We start from the raw sequence: 21,147 nt of genomic DNA, 5'->3' as shown, positions 1-21,147 counted from the left end.
TTAAATGCAATGAATTCTTTGAATTTCATTAATTCCGTAAATTTAATCATTTTGCTGAATATGATTAATTATTTTGATTTAATGAATTTCCTCAATTTCATGAATTCACCTCAACTTTCTGAATTTATCCAATATTATGAAATTCTACGAGTTCGCTAAATTCATTAAATTCTCTAAATACACTAAAGTCCCTAAACATCTCTGGATTTCTTAAATATCCTGCACTCTTTAAATATTTAGCATGCCATTAAATACTGAAAATTCCGGAAACTCTTTAAATTGTCAGAAATCCTTGAACCATCTAAATTCTTTCAATTGCCTAAATTCTTTCAATTCTCTGAAATCCTTAAATTTTCTAAACGAGCTGAAATTCCTATAAGTCTCTAAATTGCCTGAAATCCCTGAATCTCTAAAATATACAAAATTAACTGAATTCCTTAAAAATTCTCAAATTTCTTGAATTTTCTCAATCCTCTACAATTTTCTGAATTCTCTGTAGCCTAAAATTTCTATAATATCTTCAATTCCTTAATATTCTCCATTCCCAAAATTCTCGCAAGACGTTAAATATTCTAATTTTCTAAATTTCTTAATTTCTATAAAATTGTTTATTTCTTTAAAATCTTTGAATTCTCTGAAATCTTTGATTTTTATGAATTCCCTGAAATCCTTGCTTATTCTAAAATTAGTTTAGTTTTCTGATCACACCGGATGCTCGAAAATACCTCAAATTCTCTTGATTCCTTGAATTCCCTTAATTCCTTGAATTTTCTAAATTTATCACACTCTCTGAATTCCTTAAATCCGCTAAATTTTTGGAATTTACTTAATTCCACAATTGCTATTTATTTCTTGAATCTCTAAATTCCTCGAATTCTCTGAATTTCTTAAATTCTCTTCAATTCTTGACTTCTCTTAATTCCATAAAATCTTTAAATTTCTGGAATTCTTTCGTCTCCGAGAATCCCCTTAACACGTTGAATATTCTAAATTTTCTCAATTACACAAATCTTCTCTTGAATCTTTTATTTCTATGAATACCCTGAAATCCTTGATAATTCTGAAATTCCTTTAATTTTCTGGTCACCCAGAATGCTCCAAAATATTTCGAATTCTCGGAATTCAACGAAATTCCTTTAATTCCTCGAATTCTTTTGATTCCTTAAATTTTCGGAATTCCTTGAATTCCTTGAATTACTTGAATTCTCTAAATTCCTTTAATTCTTTCTATTTCACAATTTTTATTAATTTCTTGAAACTTTAAATTCCTCGATTTATTTGAATTACTTAAATACATATTCTAAAATTTCTTATATTTTCTAAAGGCTCTAAAATTTCCTGAACTCCTTGAAACCTTAGATTTCTTTGATATGCTCAATGCCTCGAATATTATCTATTTCCAAAATTCCCTCAATACGTCAAATATTCTAGTTTGTAAACTACTTAAACTCTCTAAAATCTCTGAATTCTCTCAAGTCTTTTAATTCTCTTAAATCCTTGATTTTTCTGGATTTCCTGAAATCCTTGATTATTCTAAAATCCCTTTAACTTTCTGATCTCCCAGAATCCTATAAAATACCTTAAATTCTCTGAATTCCCCGAATTGTCTTAATTCCTTGCATTCTTTGCATTCCTCGAATTGTCCAAATTCCATGCATTTTTTTAATTCCTCATACTCTCTGAATTTAACGAATTTTCTGAATTCTGCAATTTTTATTCATTCGTTTCATCTATAAATTCCTCGAGTTCGAGAAATTTCTCGAATTCTTTGAATCTTTTGAATTCTTAGGATTCCTTGAATTCTCTGAATTCTTGGAATTTATTAAATTCTCTCAATTTTGTGAATTCTCGAATTCCTTGAATTCTGTACATTTTTAGAATTCTTAGAGCCCTCAAAATTCCCTTAATACATTGAATTTTCTAAATTTCTGAAATATTCTCTTAAATCTTTGATTTCTATAAATTCTTCGAAACCATTGACTATTCTAAAAATTCTTTAATTTTCTGAATACCTAGAAATCTCTAAAATACCGTCAATTTACTGAATTCAGCGAATTCTTGTAATTCCTTGCATTCTCTGAGTTCCTTGAATTCTCCGAATTCGTTGAATTCTTAGATAATTCTTTCAATTAATTAAATTCTTTAAATACCTTAAATTTTATAAATTGCTTCAATTTTTTGAATTGCTTGAATTCTCAAAATTCCTTGGATTATTTGATTTCCTCAAATTATTTGATATCCTTTAATTTTTTGAATTCCTTAAATCATCAGAATTCCTTGAATTCTATGAATCGTTGAATATTTTAAATTTTCTAAATTTCTTAAATATTTTGAAAATCTCTGAATTCCTTAAAATTAAATCCACGAATTCTTTTAATTTCCCAAACTCTAAATTTCTCAAATTCACATAATTCCTTGAATTCTCTAAATTTCTAGAATACTGTCATGTCCCGGAATTCTCTTAACGCATTGAATATTCTAAATTTTCTAAATTACTGAAATATTCTCTCAAATCTTAAATTTCTATGAATTCCCCGAAATCCTAGATGATTTTGAAATTTTTTAGATTTCTGAATACCCTGAATGCTCTAAACGACTTCAAATTCTCTGAATTTCTCGAATTCTCTTAATTTCTCGAATCCTCTGAATTCTTTGACTTCGCTGGATTCCTTAAATTCTCTGAATCCATTAATTCCTAGAATTCCTTAAAATCATATTTTCCTAAATTCCTTGAATGCTCTGAATTCTTTGAATTTTTCTAATTTATTGAATTTTTAGAATATTCTGAATTTCTTTATTTCCTTTAATTCTCTGAAAGGCTGAACAATCTCTGAATTAGTTCAATTCTTTGAATTTATCACTGCCGTCTCCTAAAACATCTAGAGTTACAAGAAATTACATGAATTTATTGGAAGTCACTTGAATTCTTTTAAAATCACTTCAGATCAGCTGAAATCACATAAAATCTCTTGAGATCTTCAGAAGTGGCTGAAGACACATGAAATTCAGATGAAGTCGCTTTAATTCACATAAAGTCCCATATATTTACATGCAGTCACTTGAACTCTCCTCAAGTTAGTGAAGTCTCCAGAAATTTCTGAAGTCACTGCAGGTCAGCTGACATCTAATGATATATCTGAATTATTTGAATCCACACGAAGGTATTTGAATTCTCCTCAAATTAAATAATTCTCCAGAAATTTCTGAATTCACTTTACGTTACTTCAAGTACCTAGAATTCACTTTAATACAAAAAATGCCCATGAACTTAGTGAAGTCTCCTGAAATATCTAGAGTCACATGAAATTACTCGAATCCATTAGAAGTCACTTGAACTCTCCTAAAATCAGTGAATTCTCCAGAACTTTCTAAAGTCACTGCAGCTCACTTGGAATCTAAGTACTAATAATCTGTATTCATTTAAATTGACACGAAGGGACTTAAATTCTTTTCAAGCTAGATAATTCTCCAGAAATTTCTAAACTCTCCTGAAATCAGTGATTTCTCCAGAAATTTCGGAATTAAGTAAAAAATCGATGAAATTTGTAATAAGTTTTTTTGACGTAATAATTTAAATACTTTTTGTTAATATGTATATAGAATCCTGTGGAAAGTTGAGCCAAGAGTTACCACATTTGGCGGCATTTCGTGAACAACAAAAAAATTGAGCAATGCGCGGCAAGTGCCTGGAATCACTAGTGACCGTAAATGGGCCGCTGACATTGAATCGTCCATTTTTAATTAAGCTTTCAGTGCGAAGGCGCACTTTCACCCTTGCTATTACGCGCATGCCGCGAATCGGATATTGTATCTAATTTTCTGAATTACCGAAGAACCTGTTTTCTGGCTCAATGTATAGCTTAGAATATGCAATCTGAGGCTTTAGTGATTTGTTGGTCAAGTTTAAGGATCAGACGAGGAAAATACTTTCGCTGAATATTGCTCAAAGTCCATAAACGGAAAATTAAATTTCATAGAATTTTTTTTCTTTTTATACTTACGAAGGTAGAATAATTGCATTGTTTTCCGATACTTAGATTATTAATTTGAAAGAACTATAGGAGTTTCATTTTCTTCAAAAATTGGTTTATTTAAATTTTAGCCTAAAATACGGACTTTTTATAAAGACTTATTTTTAAACGTACAAATATGAATTTTTATTTACAAATTTTATTTATTCGGAAACAATGATAAAACTTTAAATGAAACAGATAATACTTAACGAAAGAAGAAATTTTATCAAAAAAATTTATTTTTCATCCAAAGAGAAGAATTTTCAATTTCAATTAAAAATTTTGAACAGAACAAAATTTTTTAACATAATTGTCGATTTATTTACAAAGTGGTTTAGTTTTTATCAAAATCATATAAATTCTCAATGACAAATGTAATAGTTAATATTTCAACAAAAACAGATTTTAAGTAAAACGCACGTGGAGTACAGAATTATAAAAAGGTGAATTTTAACAAAATAGTCAATTTTTCAAACGAAAATGTTCTTTTTAACAAAATTGTGTGTTACAAAAAAATGAATTAATTTTCAACAAAAATACATAAATATTAAACCGAAAAAGGAAAATTTTTACTAATTTATTGACAATTCGTTCTGTCTGGTTGAAACAAAAAAACATAACTTTTTAGATAAATAGTTAAACTTTTAACTAATAGGGTTTAGTTTTCTGCTGAAAATAAAGAATTATAGAAAAATTATTTTTCAATTAAGTCGATAAATTTTTAACTAAAAAGCCAAATTGGCAACTAAATAGTTAAATTTTTACAGTAAAAAACATAAATTTTAGACTGAAACTGGTATAATTATATTAAAAAGGATTTCCAACAGAATAGTTACAGTTTTCAAGTGAATATTTAAATTTCTTAACAAATTAGTTTAAGAAATAATCCCAAATATGAGTTTTTTAACAGAAAAGGTAATATTCGGCAAATGAGTATGATTTTCTGCAATATTATTGAATTTTCAAACCTGAAAGACGAATTTGCAATAAAATAGTCCAATCCTTCAAAAAACAGATTAATTTTCAAAAATCTAATTTCTAACAAAATAGTACCAATTTTCAAAAAAATAATATTTCTCATCCAAAAATATTAATTTTTAATAAAAAAGTTAAATTTTGACCCGATAGTTGAATTTTCCATAAACTTTTGAATTTTTCAAGTCCAAAAGACGAGTTTTCTACAAAACAACCAAATTTTATAGCCGAAAGTATGTATTTCTAACAAAAATTGTTAATCTCTAATTAAAAAAAAAATTCTAAATTAGCTTAACTCTAAAGCAAGTAGTTTATTTCTCTTTGAAAAAATAAATTCTTCAAGAAACATAAAATACTTAGTATTTTATGAAAAAGAGACTAAAATTTGAATTCGAAAACAGTTGATTTTAGCAAAAAATAGAAAGCTTTAACAATCTAGCTCAGTCCTCAAAGAGAACAAATTAATTTTTAATGGATAATAAAAAGTAATTTTCAATGAAATAAAAAAATTTTTCAAAAAAATAGTTTAATTTTCTACCGAATTATTGATTTTTAAACTTTAAAATATAAATATAAATAAAAAAAAATTTTTTCTACCAAACATGGAATATTTAAATTTTCCATAAAAAGTGATTATTAACCAGCAGAAAATAACAAATTTTCAACAAAATAGTTATAACTTTCAACCGAAGAGATGTATTTCTTTTTAACTAAAATTAAAAATCTTCAACTGGAGCAATTAAATAGTTTACCAGAAAAGAAATTCCATCAAAATAGTTCATTTAAAAAAAAAAAAGATTTTTTAACTGAAATTTAAAATCTTCAATCAAAAAATTCTTTTTAAACAAAATTGTAAAATTTTCTACAACGTGATTTAATTTTTATCCAAAAGATATAAATTCTCAACAGTTAATTCTTCAAACAAAAAGAGTTCTTTTTAAGAAAATTGTATCTAAAAATAAATAAAATACTTTTCATCGAGAATACATAAATATTTAACTAAAAACGGAAAAATTAAGATAATTTGTCTAAAATTCGTTCTGTCTGATACAAAATAATGTTTTAATTAAAAAAATTAAAGAAATAATTTTGTACTAGACGAAACAAATTTTCAACAAATTAGTTCAATTTTTAACCAAAAAAAAAATTGTTACCTTAAATAAAAGGGTTACATTTTCAATTAAAAAATTATTTTTCAGCAAAAAAAAAAGAAAGAATTTTCAACCAGATAATTAACTTTTGGACCACAGAGAAGAATTTGGAACTAAAATGATAAATCCTAAACCCAAAAATTAATTTCAACCAAATAGTTGAAGTTTAAACTAAAAAGCAGAACTCTTCATAAATTTTTCAAATAATTACATTTTTAACTTAAAGAGGTCAATTTTCTACTGAAAATAAAGATTTATCAACAAACAAAATTTTTTTCAATTAAGAAAATAAATTTTCAAATAAAAAGTCAGACTGTCAACTAAATATTTAAATTGTTAAGTAAAAAAGATCAATTTTGCTCTGATAATGATATAAGTAAATAAAAAATAATTACTAACAGAATTGTTACAGTTTTCAAGTGAATAGTCGAATTTCTAAACAAATTGGTTGGAAATTTTTTTTATTTTTAAGATTATTTTTTGGTTAAAGATATATTTTTAATTTACAAACATATTAATTTTTTAACAAAAAGGTAATATTCGACAAATGAGTTTAATTTTCTACCAAATTGTTGCATTTTTAATCTTGAAAGACGAGTTTGCAATAAAAGCAAAGTAGTTTAATTTTCAATCAAAAATATAAATTTTTAATGAAGAAAAGTTTAAATTCGACCATATAGTTAATTTTTCTACTAAATTGTTAAATTTCCAAGCCCAAGAGTAGAATTTGCTACAAAGAATCTGAATTTTCTACCCGAAAGTATGAAAGTATGAATGATTTTAATTTTAATTAAAAAACAGTTAAATTAAAAAAAAGACGGATTTTCAACAAAGTAAATGAATTTTAAACTAGAAGTAATACCTTTTTCACCGAAAATCGAATAGTAACATTTGAGGTCAAAGAAGAAAGTTAATTTTCAGTTAAAAATGAAGAATTTTCAGCTATATAGTGATATTTTCAATTTACAAATTTTTTTAACAAAATTGGAGATAGTAAAAACTATTTTTACGAAAAAAAGAAAATTCTTAAACATTTGAATTCAATTTTAAAAAATCGCATTTTTAAGAAAATAGTTAAATCCTTAACCAAAATGATGAATTTTGAACAAACTAGATTATTTTTTGACCGAAAGTTTAATTTATTATCAATGTAGTTTAATTTGTAACCAAAATATGAAATTGAAAAAAAACGTAATTTGTGACCAAATAGTTTACTTTTCTTCCAAATTGTTAGATTTTCGAGAAAAATGGCCAATTTTTGAGAAAAAAAACTAAATTCTCACCCCGAAAGTATGAATTATGAACAAAAAAGTTAATTTGCAACAAATTTGTTAAATTTTCAACTAAAACTATTAATCTTCAACCAGAAAAAATTATTTTCCTACGTATCAGTGCATCTTTAAACCAGGGAGCTTATTTTTCCCATTAACGTCTAAACGGACGATTTTTTTAAAGTTTTTTTAACCGCGATTTTAAATGTGAAACCTTCGTTGGATTTTTATAATTTGTGAATTTTTTAGTTTCATGGAAACTAACCTTTAAAATTCATGTATAGATTGTTGCTAATTCAAGATGGGAGCATCCAATATGACCGCTTAAAGCCGATCATTTTTTTGCTTATTTCGACATATTTCTTATTTTTTTAATTTTAAAAAATTTTGATGATGAATATTTACCAAATTTCGTATACTTGGTCGCTGATTACGAATTTTTTATCAGTTTTTTACAAATTTATTATGGCGGATCCAATATGGCGTTCAAAAATTTCGAAAATTGTTCAATTACTATGAATTTCGGTTTACAGGGGTTTTTTAGGTCGCTGATTACGAATCCTTTATCTGTTTTTGTAAATTCAATATTGCGCATCCAATACGGCTGCTAAAATAAGTAATAATAAGCTCCCCGGAAATTCTTATATACCAGATTTCATCAATACTGAAATAATTTCGATAATTTTGAACGGCATATTCGATCCGCTATGTTGAATTTGCAAAAATAGATACTGGATTCGTAATCAGCGACCTCAAAAACCCCTGTAAACCGAACTTCATAGTAATTGAACAAATTTATAAACTTTTGGTCGCCATATTGGATCCGCCATTTTGAATTAGTGAAAACTGATAATGGATTCGTAATCAGCGACCCGAAAAACCCCTGTATACTGACTTTCATGGAAATGGAACAATTTTCGAAGTTTTTGGGTGCCATATTGGACCCGCCATCTTGAATTTGTGAAAACTGATAACAGATTCATAACCAGCGACTAAAAAACCCCTGTACGCAATTTGGTAAACATTTATTATGAACATTTTTGTTTTAATAAAAAAAAAAGAAAAATATCGAAATAAGCAAAAAATTATCGGCTTTAAGCGGCTATATTGGATGCTGCCATCTTGAATTTGCAAAAATCTATACATGGATTTTGAAGGTTAGCTCCTATGAACGCAAAAAATTCACAAATTATAAAAATCCAACGACGGTTTCTGTGTGAAAATATGAAATGAAAAAATTTTGTAATATGAAATTTTGTCGTTTTTGTTAAATAAACAAATAAAACTTTATTGATATGAATTTTTTTTAAATTCTTACAGCACCAATTCAACGCGTAGAAAATTTTACATCGAATATTACTTGTCTCAATTTTTTTTACGATTGGATTCACATTTAAAATCGCGGTTTAAGAAAGCATTAAAAAATTGTCCATTTAAGCGTTAATGGGTTAAAAAAATTATTTTTAACAGAAAATTTAATAATTAATATTTCAGAAAAAAAATTTCTTATTTGAAATTGAAAATTGTGGATTTCAACGAAAAAATACGAGTTTCTTAACAAATAGTTGAATCATCGACCGAAAAATTTAATATTCATTGAAGTTTTTAGTTTTTTAACAACAATAACAAAAAAAAAACGAATTTCCAACCAAACAGTTCAACTTTTGAAGTAAATAGCCCAATTTTTCAACAAAGTAGTTTTGGATATAACCGAAAATATTAATTTTTAATAAAAAATGTTCTTGCCGACCAAATAGTCTAATTATTTAACAAATTGTTGAAATTTCGTGCAAAAATATTAAATGTCTACCAAACAGTTTAATTTTTAGCCAAAAATATAAATTTCTAACAGAAAAAGTAATTTTCAACCACATAATTTAATTTGCTACCAAATTGTTGAAGTTTCAAGCCTGCAAGACGAATTTTCAACAAAAATGTTGAATTTTCATACAACATAGATTAATTTCCATTTAAAAATTTCAATTTAAAAACAAAAAACTAATTCCTGATTTGAAATTAAAAACAGTAATTTCAACCCAAAAAAAAGGTTGCCTCAACAAAATAGCTGAATTCTAAAATAAAAAAGTTTTATTTCAAATTTAAAATATTATAACATAAATATTAAATTAATTCTGGTTAAAAAAGCCGATTTTTCAACAGAATATTTGAGTATTCGAATAAATATTTTTAATTTTATACAAACTGTTTAATTAGAAGAAAAAACAAATAGTTGACAGTTTTCAATATTACCGAAATAAAAAATTCCTGATAATGAATAACTATTCTGGAAATCAATTCCCAGCATTATAAAATATCAGACACTATAAAATTTCCGAAAGAGGACTGAATAGTAATAATTATAAAAATCTTTAGATAATTTTTTTATTCGAGCATATTGCTTTTTTTAATAAGTCTTATTTTTTCCCGTTTGTTAAAGAAACGTCCATATTTTTTCTCGTTTAATTCAAAAGTTTTAAGTTAAAAGTGGCTATTTTTTTGTTGAAAAGTCTAACATTATATTTTTTTGAACAAATTTATTTTATTTTAAACTTCTGTTAATTTTTTAAAAATTTAATTGTTCAGTCAAAAATGCAACTATTTTGTTTAAAAATATTTCTTCTGTTTAAAAATAAAACTAGTTGCTTTCAAAATAAAATACTTCGATGAAAATTATTTTCTCTACTGGAAGATTATTATTTTCTTTGAAAATTTAAATATCTTATAACAAATTCTTCTCATTTTTGTTGCAAATTAATGGTTTTTTTTAACTCAAGGTTTAAATATTCCATTCTTGAGTAAATTAAATTGTTTTTTGTCTCCCACTAAGCTACTCCCTAAGCTTAAGAGAACTTTGTTTACAATTTAAAAATAGAAATTAATAATAAGCAAATAATGGTTTTTCCATTTAAAATTTAACTATTCCATTTAAGGGTAAAAATTTAAGGTTCTTAGTTGAAAATTTTTGTTTTTTTGTAGAAAATTATTCTTCTTTATTGAAACTTTATGTTTTTGGTTCAAAGTTAAACTGTTTGTTGAAAAATTGTTCTTTTGTGCAAAAAACTCCCTTTTCAACTGAAAATGTAACTTTTACTATTTAATATTTCTTTTTTCGTTAAATATTTATGTTTCTTGGCTGAAAATTAATCTACTTTATTAAAAAATAATTAAAATTAACTTTCTTTTTTTTTAGTTCGAATTCATTTTGGTTAAAATATGTTTTGGTGAACATATCAGCTATAAAATTTTTCGTTGAAAATTCGTCTCTTTTGAAATAAAACTATTCCACTTCAAAGAAAATTAGACCATTAAAAAAATCATTTGATTGGTTTAAGATTTTTAATTTCAGATGAAAATTCTTCTTCTTGGATGAAAACTGACCCATTTTGTTAAACAATTGTTTTTTTGTTATGGGTCTAATTCTTTCAGATAAAGATTCATCATTTCAGTTGAAAATTCATCCAAAATTAATTTTTTTAAATATATATTTAATTGGAAATTCATTTTTTATTAAAAATTTGTATTTTTCAGTAAAAAATTAATCTTTTTGTTTGCAAATAGACCTGTTTGGTTACAATTCTACCTATTCTGTTAAGCAAGCATTTTTTTTTAAGATTTTTTTATATCAGTTGAAAGTTCCGCTCTTTAGAAGAAAAATAAACTAATTTGTTGAAAAATAGTTTTTCGGTTAATTTTTAAATTCTTTGGGATGAAGATTTATCATTTAAGTTAAAAATTCATATCTTTGGTTGAAAGTGAACTATTTCGTGAAAAATTCGTATCTTTTTGGTTTAAAATTAATCTTTCATTAAAAATTTTATCATGTTTTGGTAGAAAAATGATCTTTTTTGATAGAAACTTAATTATTTGTTTACAAACTTATATTTTGAATTGAAAATGCAACTACTTTGTTGAAAATTCATGTTTTTTGTTGAAAATTTTTATTTTTCAGGATAAAATTAATCTTTTTAGTCAAAAATTGAACTGTTTGGTTAAAATTTTATTTATTTTGTTAAACAAACATTCTTTTTAAAGATTTTTTTTCTGTTTTAAATTCATCTTTTTGGATAACAAATGAACTATTTTTATGAAAAATAAACTATTTTGTTAAGAAATTGTTTCTTGGTAAATTATTAAATTGTTTAAGTTGAAAATTCATCTATTTAGTTCCAGGTTAATTATTTTTTGAAAATTAGTTCTTTTTTTGTGGTTCCAGCGATAGAAAATTATGTAATAATAAATTAAGTTAAGTTACGTATCGTAATAATTAAATGTTGCCCAGACCAAATAAGTCCGGTTGTTCTTGAACTCTCTCTGTACTCTTATGAACTGCAAACGAAAATATTGATTCAACCGAGATCACGAGCGAGCAATTATTGCCTTGTTGCCTGTTGAATTATCCGCTACCGCACTTTTAATAATTTTTCACCATTAAAAAAAGCATAAAAAATAAATTTTCAAGGTATAAAAGAGGCCGCAGTACGTGAGTACTCAGTCGAGAATATTACGTAATATTATGTATTACAACTGGAAACGGTTTAGTTGGCCCCAACTGTTTAAGTTACAAGGGTAGCGATTTAGCAGCAAAGCCAGTGCGAAGCAGCCCCGAATTTTTTATTATATGGCACTTGAAGTAAATTTTCAGATGAATTATTGATGAAATTAAAATTTAATTAAAATAATAATTAATTAATGAATAATTAACAGACTCCAAGTGAAAAATAGACTGATAGTTGATCTTTGCATTAAACAATGCAAAGTTTTCCTTTCTCCTTTATATCTTTTGTTATCCTTGTTATGTGATGTTTTATAAATAAATTCTGGATACAAATTTAAATCTCCTATAACTATTTTTCATAGATTTTACAGAAACTTTTATATGATTTGAAAAAGTTTTATATCATTTACAAAGTTTCTTTGCTGTAGTAAGAAAAATCCTGTAAATTCTATGAGAATTTTATTTTTTTTTTACTTAGAGTTCTTTTAAATTATTAGATTCTTTTCTTATTAACAAAATATGTATCGTTGCCTGTTGAATTATCCAATACCGTACTTTTAATATCTTTCCATCAATTAAAAAACATAAAAATACATTTTTAAGGTATACAAGAGACCGCAGTACGCAAGTACTCAGTAGAGTATATTGCGTAATTTTATGTGTTGCTAGAAGAAGAGCTGAAAATTTCAGAAAAACCCGTGACCTCCTAGCATTACTATGAAAGGATACATTTAAAAACAATAATAATTTGTTTAAAAAATTATTTTTGATAGATAATTTTTTTAAAAAAGCAGGTTTTCAGTAAGTATCTACAAAGAGAAAATAATTATCAGCAATAATATGTTTTGCATTCAAAAAATGTCTGGTTAATTTGTTTTAAACAAATATGTTGGTTAACTTGCATTTTTTATTACTTTACTAAGTGTAGGAGTGGATAAAAAGTTTAAATTTTCAGAAGAACAATAATAATTCATTAAAATAATCATTGTTACTAAAATTAATTAATTATTAACTCACTGCAAGCTTTGCATTGAGCAATGCAAAGTTTTTCTTTCTCCTTTCTATCTTTTGTTATTTTGGTTATGTCATCTTTTATAAATAATTTCTGGATACAAGCTTAAATGCCCTATAACATTTACAACTATTTTTTATGGATTTTACGGAAAATATTATATGATTTGAAAAAGTTTTATATAAGTTACAAAATTTTCTTTGTTGAAGTGAAAAAATTTCAGTCAATTCTATGATTTTTTTGAATCTACTTAAAATTCTTTTAAAGTATTAAATTTTTTTTATTAAAAAATATGTATTGTCACCTGTTGAATAATCCGGTAGCGTACTTTTAATATTTTTTAGTAATTTAAAAAACATAAAAAATACATTTACAAGGTATACAATAGGCCGCAGCATGCGAGTACTCAGTCAATTATATTGCGCAATTTTATGTGTTGCAACTGGAAACGGTTTACTTGGCCTTAACTGTTTAAGTTTTGAGGGTAGCGATTTGTCAGCAAGGCCAGTGCGAGGCAACCCCGAATTTTTGTTATATGGCACTTAAAATGTATTTTCATATGAACTATTGATGAAAGTTAAATTTATTTACACTATTATTTAAATTTGCTTAGAATTTTACAGTAAAAAATGCTACGTTTCCAATTTAAATGCATAAGATTGCGCAATATAATTGACTGAGTACTCGCGCACTGCGGCCCTTCCGAGGCATTCCGAGGCGAGAGTCGCAGCTGTCTCTCGCCTTGTCGATGAGAAACTGTGTCGGCTAGAAGTTCTAGGCGTTTTACATTATTTTGTTTTTATATCGGAATTTCAATTTTAAAGTTAAATTCATAGTAAGAAAAATGCAATATTTTATTTTATTAAGGCAGACGCATACAACAGTACGCACATTTTATATTTGACACCAGCACATTTAAGTAACTTTGTTGATAATTTTTAGCCAAAATGACTTTTATAGAATAAATAAAAATAACCATTTTTTCATATTTTCATTGCATCATTTACATTAATATCATACTTTTGAAAATCAAATTTTACTACAGACGGCAAATTTTTACTAGTTTGATTAAAAAGGGCAAAATATTTTTTTATTCAAATTTCAACTGCTTACTTGAAAATAGAACTACTTTTTTTAAAATTGATTATTTTTATGATGATAAGTTATTTCAGTTAAAATTTTTTTTTTTTAAACGAACTATTTTCTTGAAAAGTTTTTGCTGTAAATTGATTTAGTTGAAAGTCAATCTTTCTTAGTAGAAAATTTATCATTTTTTTTGGAAATTTATTCCTTCGATTGAAAATTAGTTTTTTTTTTATTATTGGAAATTCATTTTTCTGACTGAAAAAGTAACTATTGCAATTTTTGTCGATAATGTATCTTTCTTGATAGACATTTTATTTTTCTCGGTTGAAAATTAATCTTCTTGGTTGAAAATGCAATTATTGGGTTAAAAATTAACTTTGTTGCTTGAAGATTAATTATTTTAGTTGAAAATTAATTTCTTTGTTTAAAAATTTAAATTTTTTGGGGAAATTTGGTCCTTTTTCGTTAAAAATCAAAGTTTTTGAATAAAAATTTAACTATTCCATTCTTCGTTTAACATTTTAAAAAAACTTCTGTGTTCTGGAATCTTCTTGTTTTTTTTTTAATTTTAATGTATACTATATTGTTCAGTTCAATCACTTAAAAAATAATTTGAAAGACATGGTTTCATTTTTCAAGTAAATTTAAAAAAATTATTGTTAATATTATTCTTTTTGCTTAATGGTGAAAAGTCTCGGTGTCATCTGAAATTTTAAGCTGATTATCCATTTTTAACTTAAAGTGACTTGTTAATTAAATTTAGCAAAAATAATTGTTTAAACAAGTTATTATTGCTTATAACTATCTCTTTTTCTTCATTCATTCCAGATATTTGCAGATTTTTTTCAAATTTCTAATTTTCAACCTACTTTTTATTTAGGAAAGTAATAAATAATCAAGTTAACAAACATATTGATTTAAACAATTTATGATTGTTTACAACTATAATCTTTCAGATAAATGCTAAAAACTTGGAATTTTTCTGAAATTTTAATTTTACTTTGCCTTTTTAGTTATGAACAAATAAAAAATAGACAAAATAATTTTTTAAACAATTTATTTCTTTTTTCTGCATATATTTTTCTAAAATAAATTGGATAATTCAAATAATTTTCTAATTTTCTATGTAGATAGTATTTAATGTCAGTGTTCCTTAGAATAGTTACTGAGAGCCTTTTTGTTTAAATTAATATTAATAATTATCATGTGTTTATAACTAAAAGTAAAAAAAAATGAAAAATTTAGAAGCATCTATAACCTTCTAGCACTACTTTAAAAGAATATATTTATGAGCAATGATAAATTGTTTAAGTAATTATTATTTTTTTATATCATTAATTATTATAACACTTTTAGTGAAAAGTAGAAAAAAGTTAAAAATTAAGAAAAAAACCTAGCTCTTTAGTAATTATCTACAAAAAGAAGATAATAAGAAGCAATAATAAGTTGTTTAAACAAACACGTTTGTTAACTTGACATTTTTATCACTTTACTAACTAAAAAATAAGTGAAAAAGCTTAAATTTTCAGAAGACACCGAAACTATCTTGCTTAAAAAAAGATAGTTATAAGCAATAATAATTCGTTTAAATAAATATTTTAGCTGAAATGAGTTAATTATTAACTCACTCCAAGTGAAAAATAGATTAAAAGTTGAGAAGTTAAAAAACTTTCGCAACTTTCTAGCATTATTTGAATAAATATAATTAAAAATAATAATAAATAGTTTGAACAATTAATTTTATCAACAATAAATAATTAGTTAACTCACTATTATTGAAAATTGGACATAATTTACAAAAAATTAAGAAAGCTACCTGAAAAATATTTAGAAAGAAATTCATGTAAATGGTCTGAATTATCTTAATTCCTTGTATTCGTGAAATTTCTTAAACTCTTAGTACTCGCTGAATTCCAAGGACATCAAAATAATTTAAAGTATGAAGAGGAATTCAGAAGAATTCAAGAAATTAAAAGTAATTCAAAGTAATTAAGAGAATTTAAGGAATTAAGGGGATTTTGGGAATTCACGGAATTTCAGGAATTCAGAATATTTCAGAAATTCTAGGTTGTAAAAATAATCAAGGATATCAGTGGATGAGGAGAAATCAATGATTTAAGAGAATGTTAGAAATGAAGAGAATTTACAGAATTCAAGAAATTCGTAGATTTTTACGTATTCAAAAAATGCAAGTAATTTAAGATATTTGAAGAATTCTGAGAATTCCAAATTAAGGGAATTCAGAGGTTTTGAGTAATTGAGAAAATTCAAGGATTTCAATGAATTTAGGAATTCAGAATATTTCACGAATTCAGGAAATCCAGAGTATTAGAGAAATTCAAGGAATTCAAAGAAACGCAAAAATTTATAGGAATTCAAAGAATTCAAACATTTTTAGAGATTTAGAGAATCTTCTAAATTTTCATTGTTCTAATCATAAAATTCTTATTAAAAAAAGGAAATAAACTTTTTTTTAAGTTTTGAAAGCTGTGAATTATTGGTTTCGAAGGCTTTAAATTTCATAATGTACCATTTTTTATTCATTCAAATAAAGATAATTCAATTTGAAGCGTTCTGAAATTTGAGAAAAAATCGATTTTTAAGTCGTAAAATGAATTACTTTTCAGTTTTAAATGCTAATGTGTAATTTAAAATTATTTTATTACAATAATCTCAATATCAATTTTTGAAGTTAAAATTTAAAAAGTTCAGTAATATTTTAAAAAATAGAATAGAACTTCAATTGTGACTACAGTTTTTTAGAAAATCCTGCAAAAATAAAAAGATTTCCTAAGATCTTCCAGATTATTTTTTGAAAATTTTGAAAATCTTTTTAAATATTCTCTTAAAATTAATTTTTCAAGGAAAAAATAATTTCTTAAATATTATTTTGCAATTGTTTTTTCAAAATAAAAAAATGTTTTTAATTTTTCCAACAATCATGGGAATTTTTTTTTTAAACTTTAACGATCCTTGAAAGGCTTCAAATTTTTTCGAAATCTTCAAGTTTTTAATTTTTGGTAAGTTTGATATTATTTTAAAAATAACTACGCTTGATCTTGTATTAAATTTCTTTTTATATCAAAAATTTATTTTTAAAGTCTAAAAGCTAAAAAAAAAACTTTTTTGTTTTTACTTTTGATTATTCATTATTTTACTTGAAATTAAATATTTAACTATTTTGCAAACATTTTTAAAATAATTTTGTAACTCTCAATTTAACTATTTTATGTTTAATTGAACATTGATCTTCTTCATTTCAAAATTTAACTATTTGATTAAAATTTTCTGTATTTTATGGAGACTTTCTTTTAGGAGAATATTAATCCTCTTGGTAACTAATTCACCGTTCTGGTTGTACAACAATCTCTGTTTTTTTGTAGAAATCTAATCTTTTTGGTTCAAAATTTATTTCTCTGGCTTAAATATAATTTTTTTTTTCAAATTTAACTATTTCATGTTTGGTAGAAAAACAGGATTCTTCAGTTAAAAATTCAACTATTTGTTTAAAAATGTCTGTATTTCTTCAAAAATTAAACATCTGTTTAAAAATTTCTGTATTTAAAAAAAATTTAATTATTTGTCCCAAAATTTCTGTATATTGTTAAAAATAATTTTTTCTTGGTATAAAATTAATCTTTTTGGCTGAAAGTTGATTTATTTCGTTAAAAATTAGTTATTTTCTTACAACTTAATTTTTTTAATTCAAAAATTAAATTAAATTTTTTATAGACATTTCATTTATCAGATTTTCACTTAAAATTTTACAATTCCAGTCTTTGTTGAAAATATTTTTGGATAGAAATTTAATCCTCTTGGTTGAAAATCCATCTGTTTAACTGAAAATTTTTTTATTTTGTTGCAAATTTATTTTATGTGGTCAAAAATTCATTCCTATGACTTGAAATTAAACTATTCTATCTTTTTTTAAATTGATCGATTTTAGTTGAAAATTCATCTATTTTGTTGAAAAATTTTCTTATTTGGTAGAAAATCTAATCACAAAAATGTAATTATTTTGTTAGAAATTGCATATTTTTGTATTGTAAATTCAAAATTTTTTTAAATTTGTCTTTGACTTGAAAATTCACCATTTTCTATGAGTATTTTTTATTTATTAATCAAAAAATTTTCCTTTGTTGATAATTCACTTTTTATATTTAAAAGTCGTATTTTTTTGGTTTTATTTCACAGTTTTTGATTTATATTAATTTTTTCATATAAATATCAACTATTACACTTGTTTTGAGAATCTATTTTTTTGTAATCAACGATTCGTCAGTTTAGTTGTAAAATTAACTATTTTGTTGTTTTGGTGAAATCTTGTATTTTTTTTTGTAAAAGTTTGTGATTTGCTGCAATAATTTACGTAAAATTAAAAGTATTTTTATGGCTTGAAACACCCAAATGAAAAAATGTAAAATCCTTCACTATTTTGGTATATTTTGTAGATTCTTACAGCAAACTAAAAACTATTATTAAAAAGTTATAAACAATTTAAAATTTTAGAAACTTGTACTTATCTGTTAATTTTGTCACTGTAGTGTAGAAAATAGAATAAAAAATTAGCTATTTGTATTATTTGTGTTTGTTTGTTTAATTTTTTCCATTTTTTTACAAAAAATTACATGTGCTAAAAAGAAGTACAGTTACAGAAATTTTTTCATTCCTAGTAAACGTTTTTTTCGCCAAGTTATGTAAATCTCAAGCTTTGATTGTAGTTAACGTTAAAGCAGGTAATATTTTTAATAAAAATTCAACATTTATATAAATTTCAAACTCTAAGGTATCATTACTAAAATTTATTTGAATAGTTCCACCGTTATTTCTATATGGCTTGACTCTTTTTCCTAGGAAGTCAGCTTATCCTTTACCTCATCTAATCTCAAGTACAGGAAGGATATTCAAACCAAACGGAAACTTGATGCCTTCTTGTAATAAAATTTCGATTTTTTCTTTTATCTTCGTTTTATATTTCATGTGCAACTAAATTAAATTTACTACGATATTTATCATTTTTAAATAAAAAAATATCAGTACCAAAAGCTAAAGAACTATTCAAATTTGACAAAAATTATTTTTTTCCTAAAATTCTCCACTATAAACAAAAATAAAAAGGAGTAAAGAGAAATGATAAGGCAACCAACAAATCCCTTTACTTCCCTTTTTTATTTTTTTCGTCTATTCTTATTTTTATTATTATTAACTCACAACAAAAAAACGTTTGTAAAAAATAAACACCAACGTTTCGGCACTCATACAGCATCCTTTGCAATGCAAAAAATTTAATAATAATAAAAAAAATAAAAAAAACCCAAGCAGACAGGAACAGCACTGAACTGTATTCTTCATTTATTTTTTATTTGTCCAATTTTTTATTATTATAAAATTATTTTTTTATTGACAAAGGTGCTGTATAAGTGCCAAAACGTCGGTGTTTATTTTTTACAAATGTTTTTTTTTATGTGATTCGATAATAATAAAAATAAAAAAGTTAAAATACATAAAAAGGAAAGGGGATTTGGTTGATAGCCTGCTCATTTTTCTTTCTTTTTTTTTTGTTTGTTTTTGTCCAAAGGAGAAAATTTGTTTCGTTTCCTTTTTCGGGAAAATTTGTGTCTTTTTTAAAAATTAAAATAGGAAAATTTTACGGTGGTTGTCCAAATTTGGTCGTTGGATTCTTTGTTTTATTTTTAAGTATCTTAGCGTAATTGGATTGTTCGATTTTTTTCTCTTTTAATTCCGAAAATTTTGCAGACAAATTTTAATTTTGATCGTTAAAGAAGAATTTCAATTTGATTTATTATGAATTTATTTTCTTGAATGTTAATTTAACTGACTTGGAAGTGATTATTATTTCCTTTTTTTAAATTATATTTTTAAATAGATAAAATGGAATCAAATTGATAAAAAAATTCCTGAAGCTTTTAATCAAATAAAATAATTGTGCAATATAAATCATTTTTCTATTTCTGCATCGAAAAAAATTATGTTGACAAAAAACATCGTTGTATAACAAATTTAGAGATTTTATATTTTATTTTTATATTTTAATCCACCTTAATTTTTTTTATCTTATATTTCTTAACTGAAAAGTAAATTAAAATTTTTTTACATTAAAAAAATTATTCATCCTTTAAAAGGTCCGATGAATTTTATTAATCAACAAAGTAATGCTTATTAAAAAAATTTGAGGCGTAGCATTCTTCAAGGAGAGAGAGAGAGAGAGAGATCCTTGGTTTCAAAATCTAAGATTGTTTTGTATAAATTCGATTTTTGATTCTTTTCTTCTTTCTAAACAAAAAAAAAATGTTGTAGTTAAATTCGAACGCCGAATGTTCAAGAATAATTAAAATTTCGCAATATTTTGAATAAAAATTCTTCAATTTTGAATTCATTAATTTAGATTAAATTTAAAACTTTTTTCTTTTTTTTTTTAAAGAGATGAAAGTTGCAGACACTCATCCAAAATATTATGTTTTAAAAAAGGGTTTTGATTAAATTAAAAAAAAAATTATTTACGTTAAAAAAATTTTTTTTTAATTATTGTTTTTCGAAAACATCAGAGAAACTTTTTGATTTTATTATTCAAAAAAATATTGACTACCATTTACTAAGAAGCTGAATTTCTTAAATTTTAAAAACATATATGAATAGAACTTTGCACTTTTTATTTATTATAGACCCAAAATGTGCTGACCAGATTTTATTAATAAATTCTTAGCCTTTTGTTCAAAGAATTTTGTATTTAAGTTTAAATATTAAAATAAGAATTTAAATTTTGATTTACTTTTAATACAATTTCTTTAATTTTAGAACCATTTATGAAAACATTTTTTAACTTATTGTTTCCTAAAGAGGAAACTGTATTGTAAAAATTTTATGGTTGGTTGAATTATCCTTATTTCCATCAATTTCGTAATTAAATTTCGCATAAAAATCATAATTTTAAAAAGGAAAAATAAACACAAAAGTCATTTAAATTTAAAATTAGCCACCAGGGGAATACCTTTTACCACAGATCTTCCTCTCCGCGAAGTCGAATGCAGACTGACATAATCGGTCCTTCGAATCTGCAGTCCAGGCCAGAATTTAAATTGAACTTCTGAGAGTGAAAAATTTCAAAGAGGCGAGCAGATTCGAC

At 24.4% G+C, this 21,147-nt stretch overlaps 1 protein-coding gene across 1 annotated transcript in view; it reads right to left on the bottom strand.

The window, feature by feature from the left end:
* The window catches only part of LOC117170486, a 61,492-nt gene that overhangs the window by 29,601 nt on the left and 10,744 nt on the right, over nucleotides 1–21,147 (bottom strand). Inside the window, exon 6 of the mRNA XM_033357207.1 lies at nucleotides 21,013–21,076. Coding sequence (XP_033213098.1) covers nucleotides 21,013–21,076 — 64 coding nt within the window. The remainder of the gene's footprint in view (nucleotides 1–21,012; nucleotides 21,077–21,147) is intronic.

The sequence above is a fragment of the Belonocnema kinseyi genome, chromosome 4 (assembly GCF_010883055.1).
Source record: "Belonocnema kinseyi isolate 2016_QV_RU_SX_M_011 chromosome 4, B_treatae_v1, whole genome shotgun sequence".
Classification (NCBI taxonomy): domain Eukaryota; kingdom Metazoa; phylum Arthropoda; class Insecta; order Hymenoptera; family Cynipidae; genus Belonocnema; species Belonocnema kinseyi.
The sequence above is the reverse complement of the archived record's forward strand: the minus strand, read 5'-3'. Positions and strand labels throughout refer to the sequence as shown.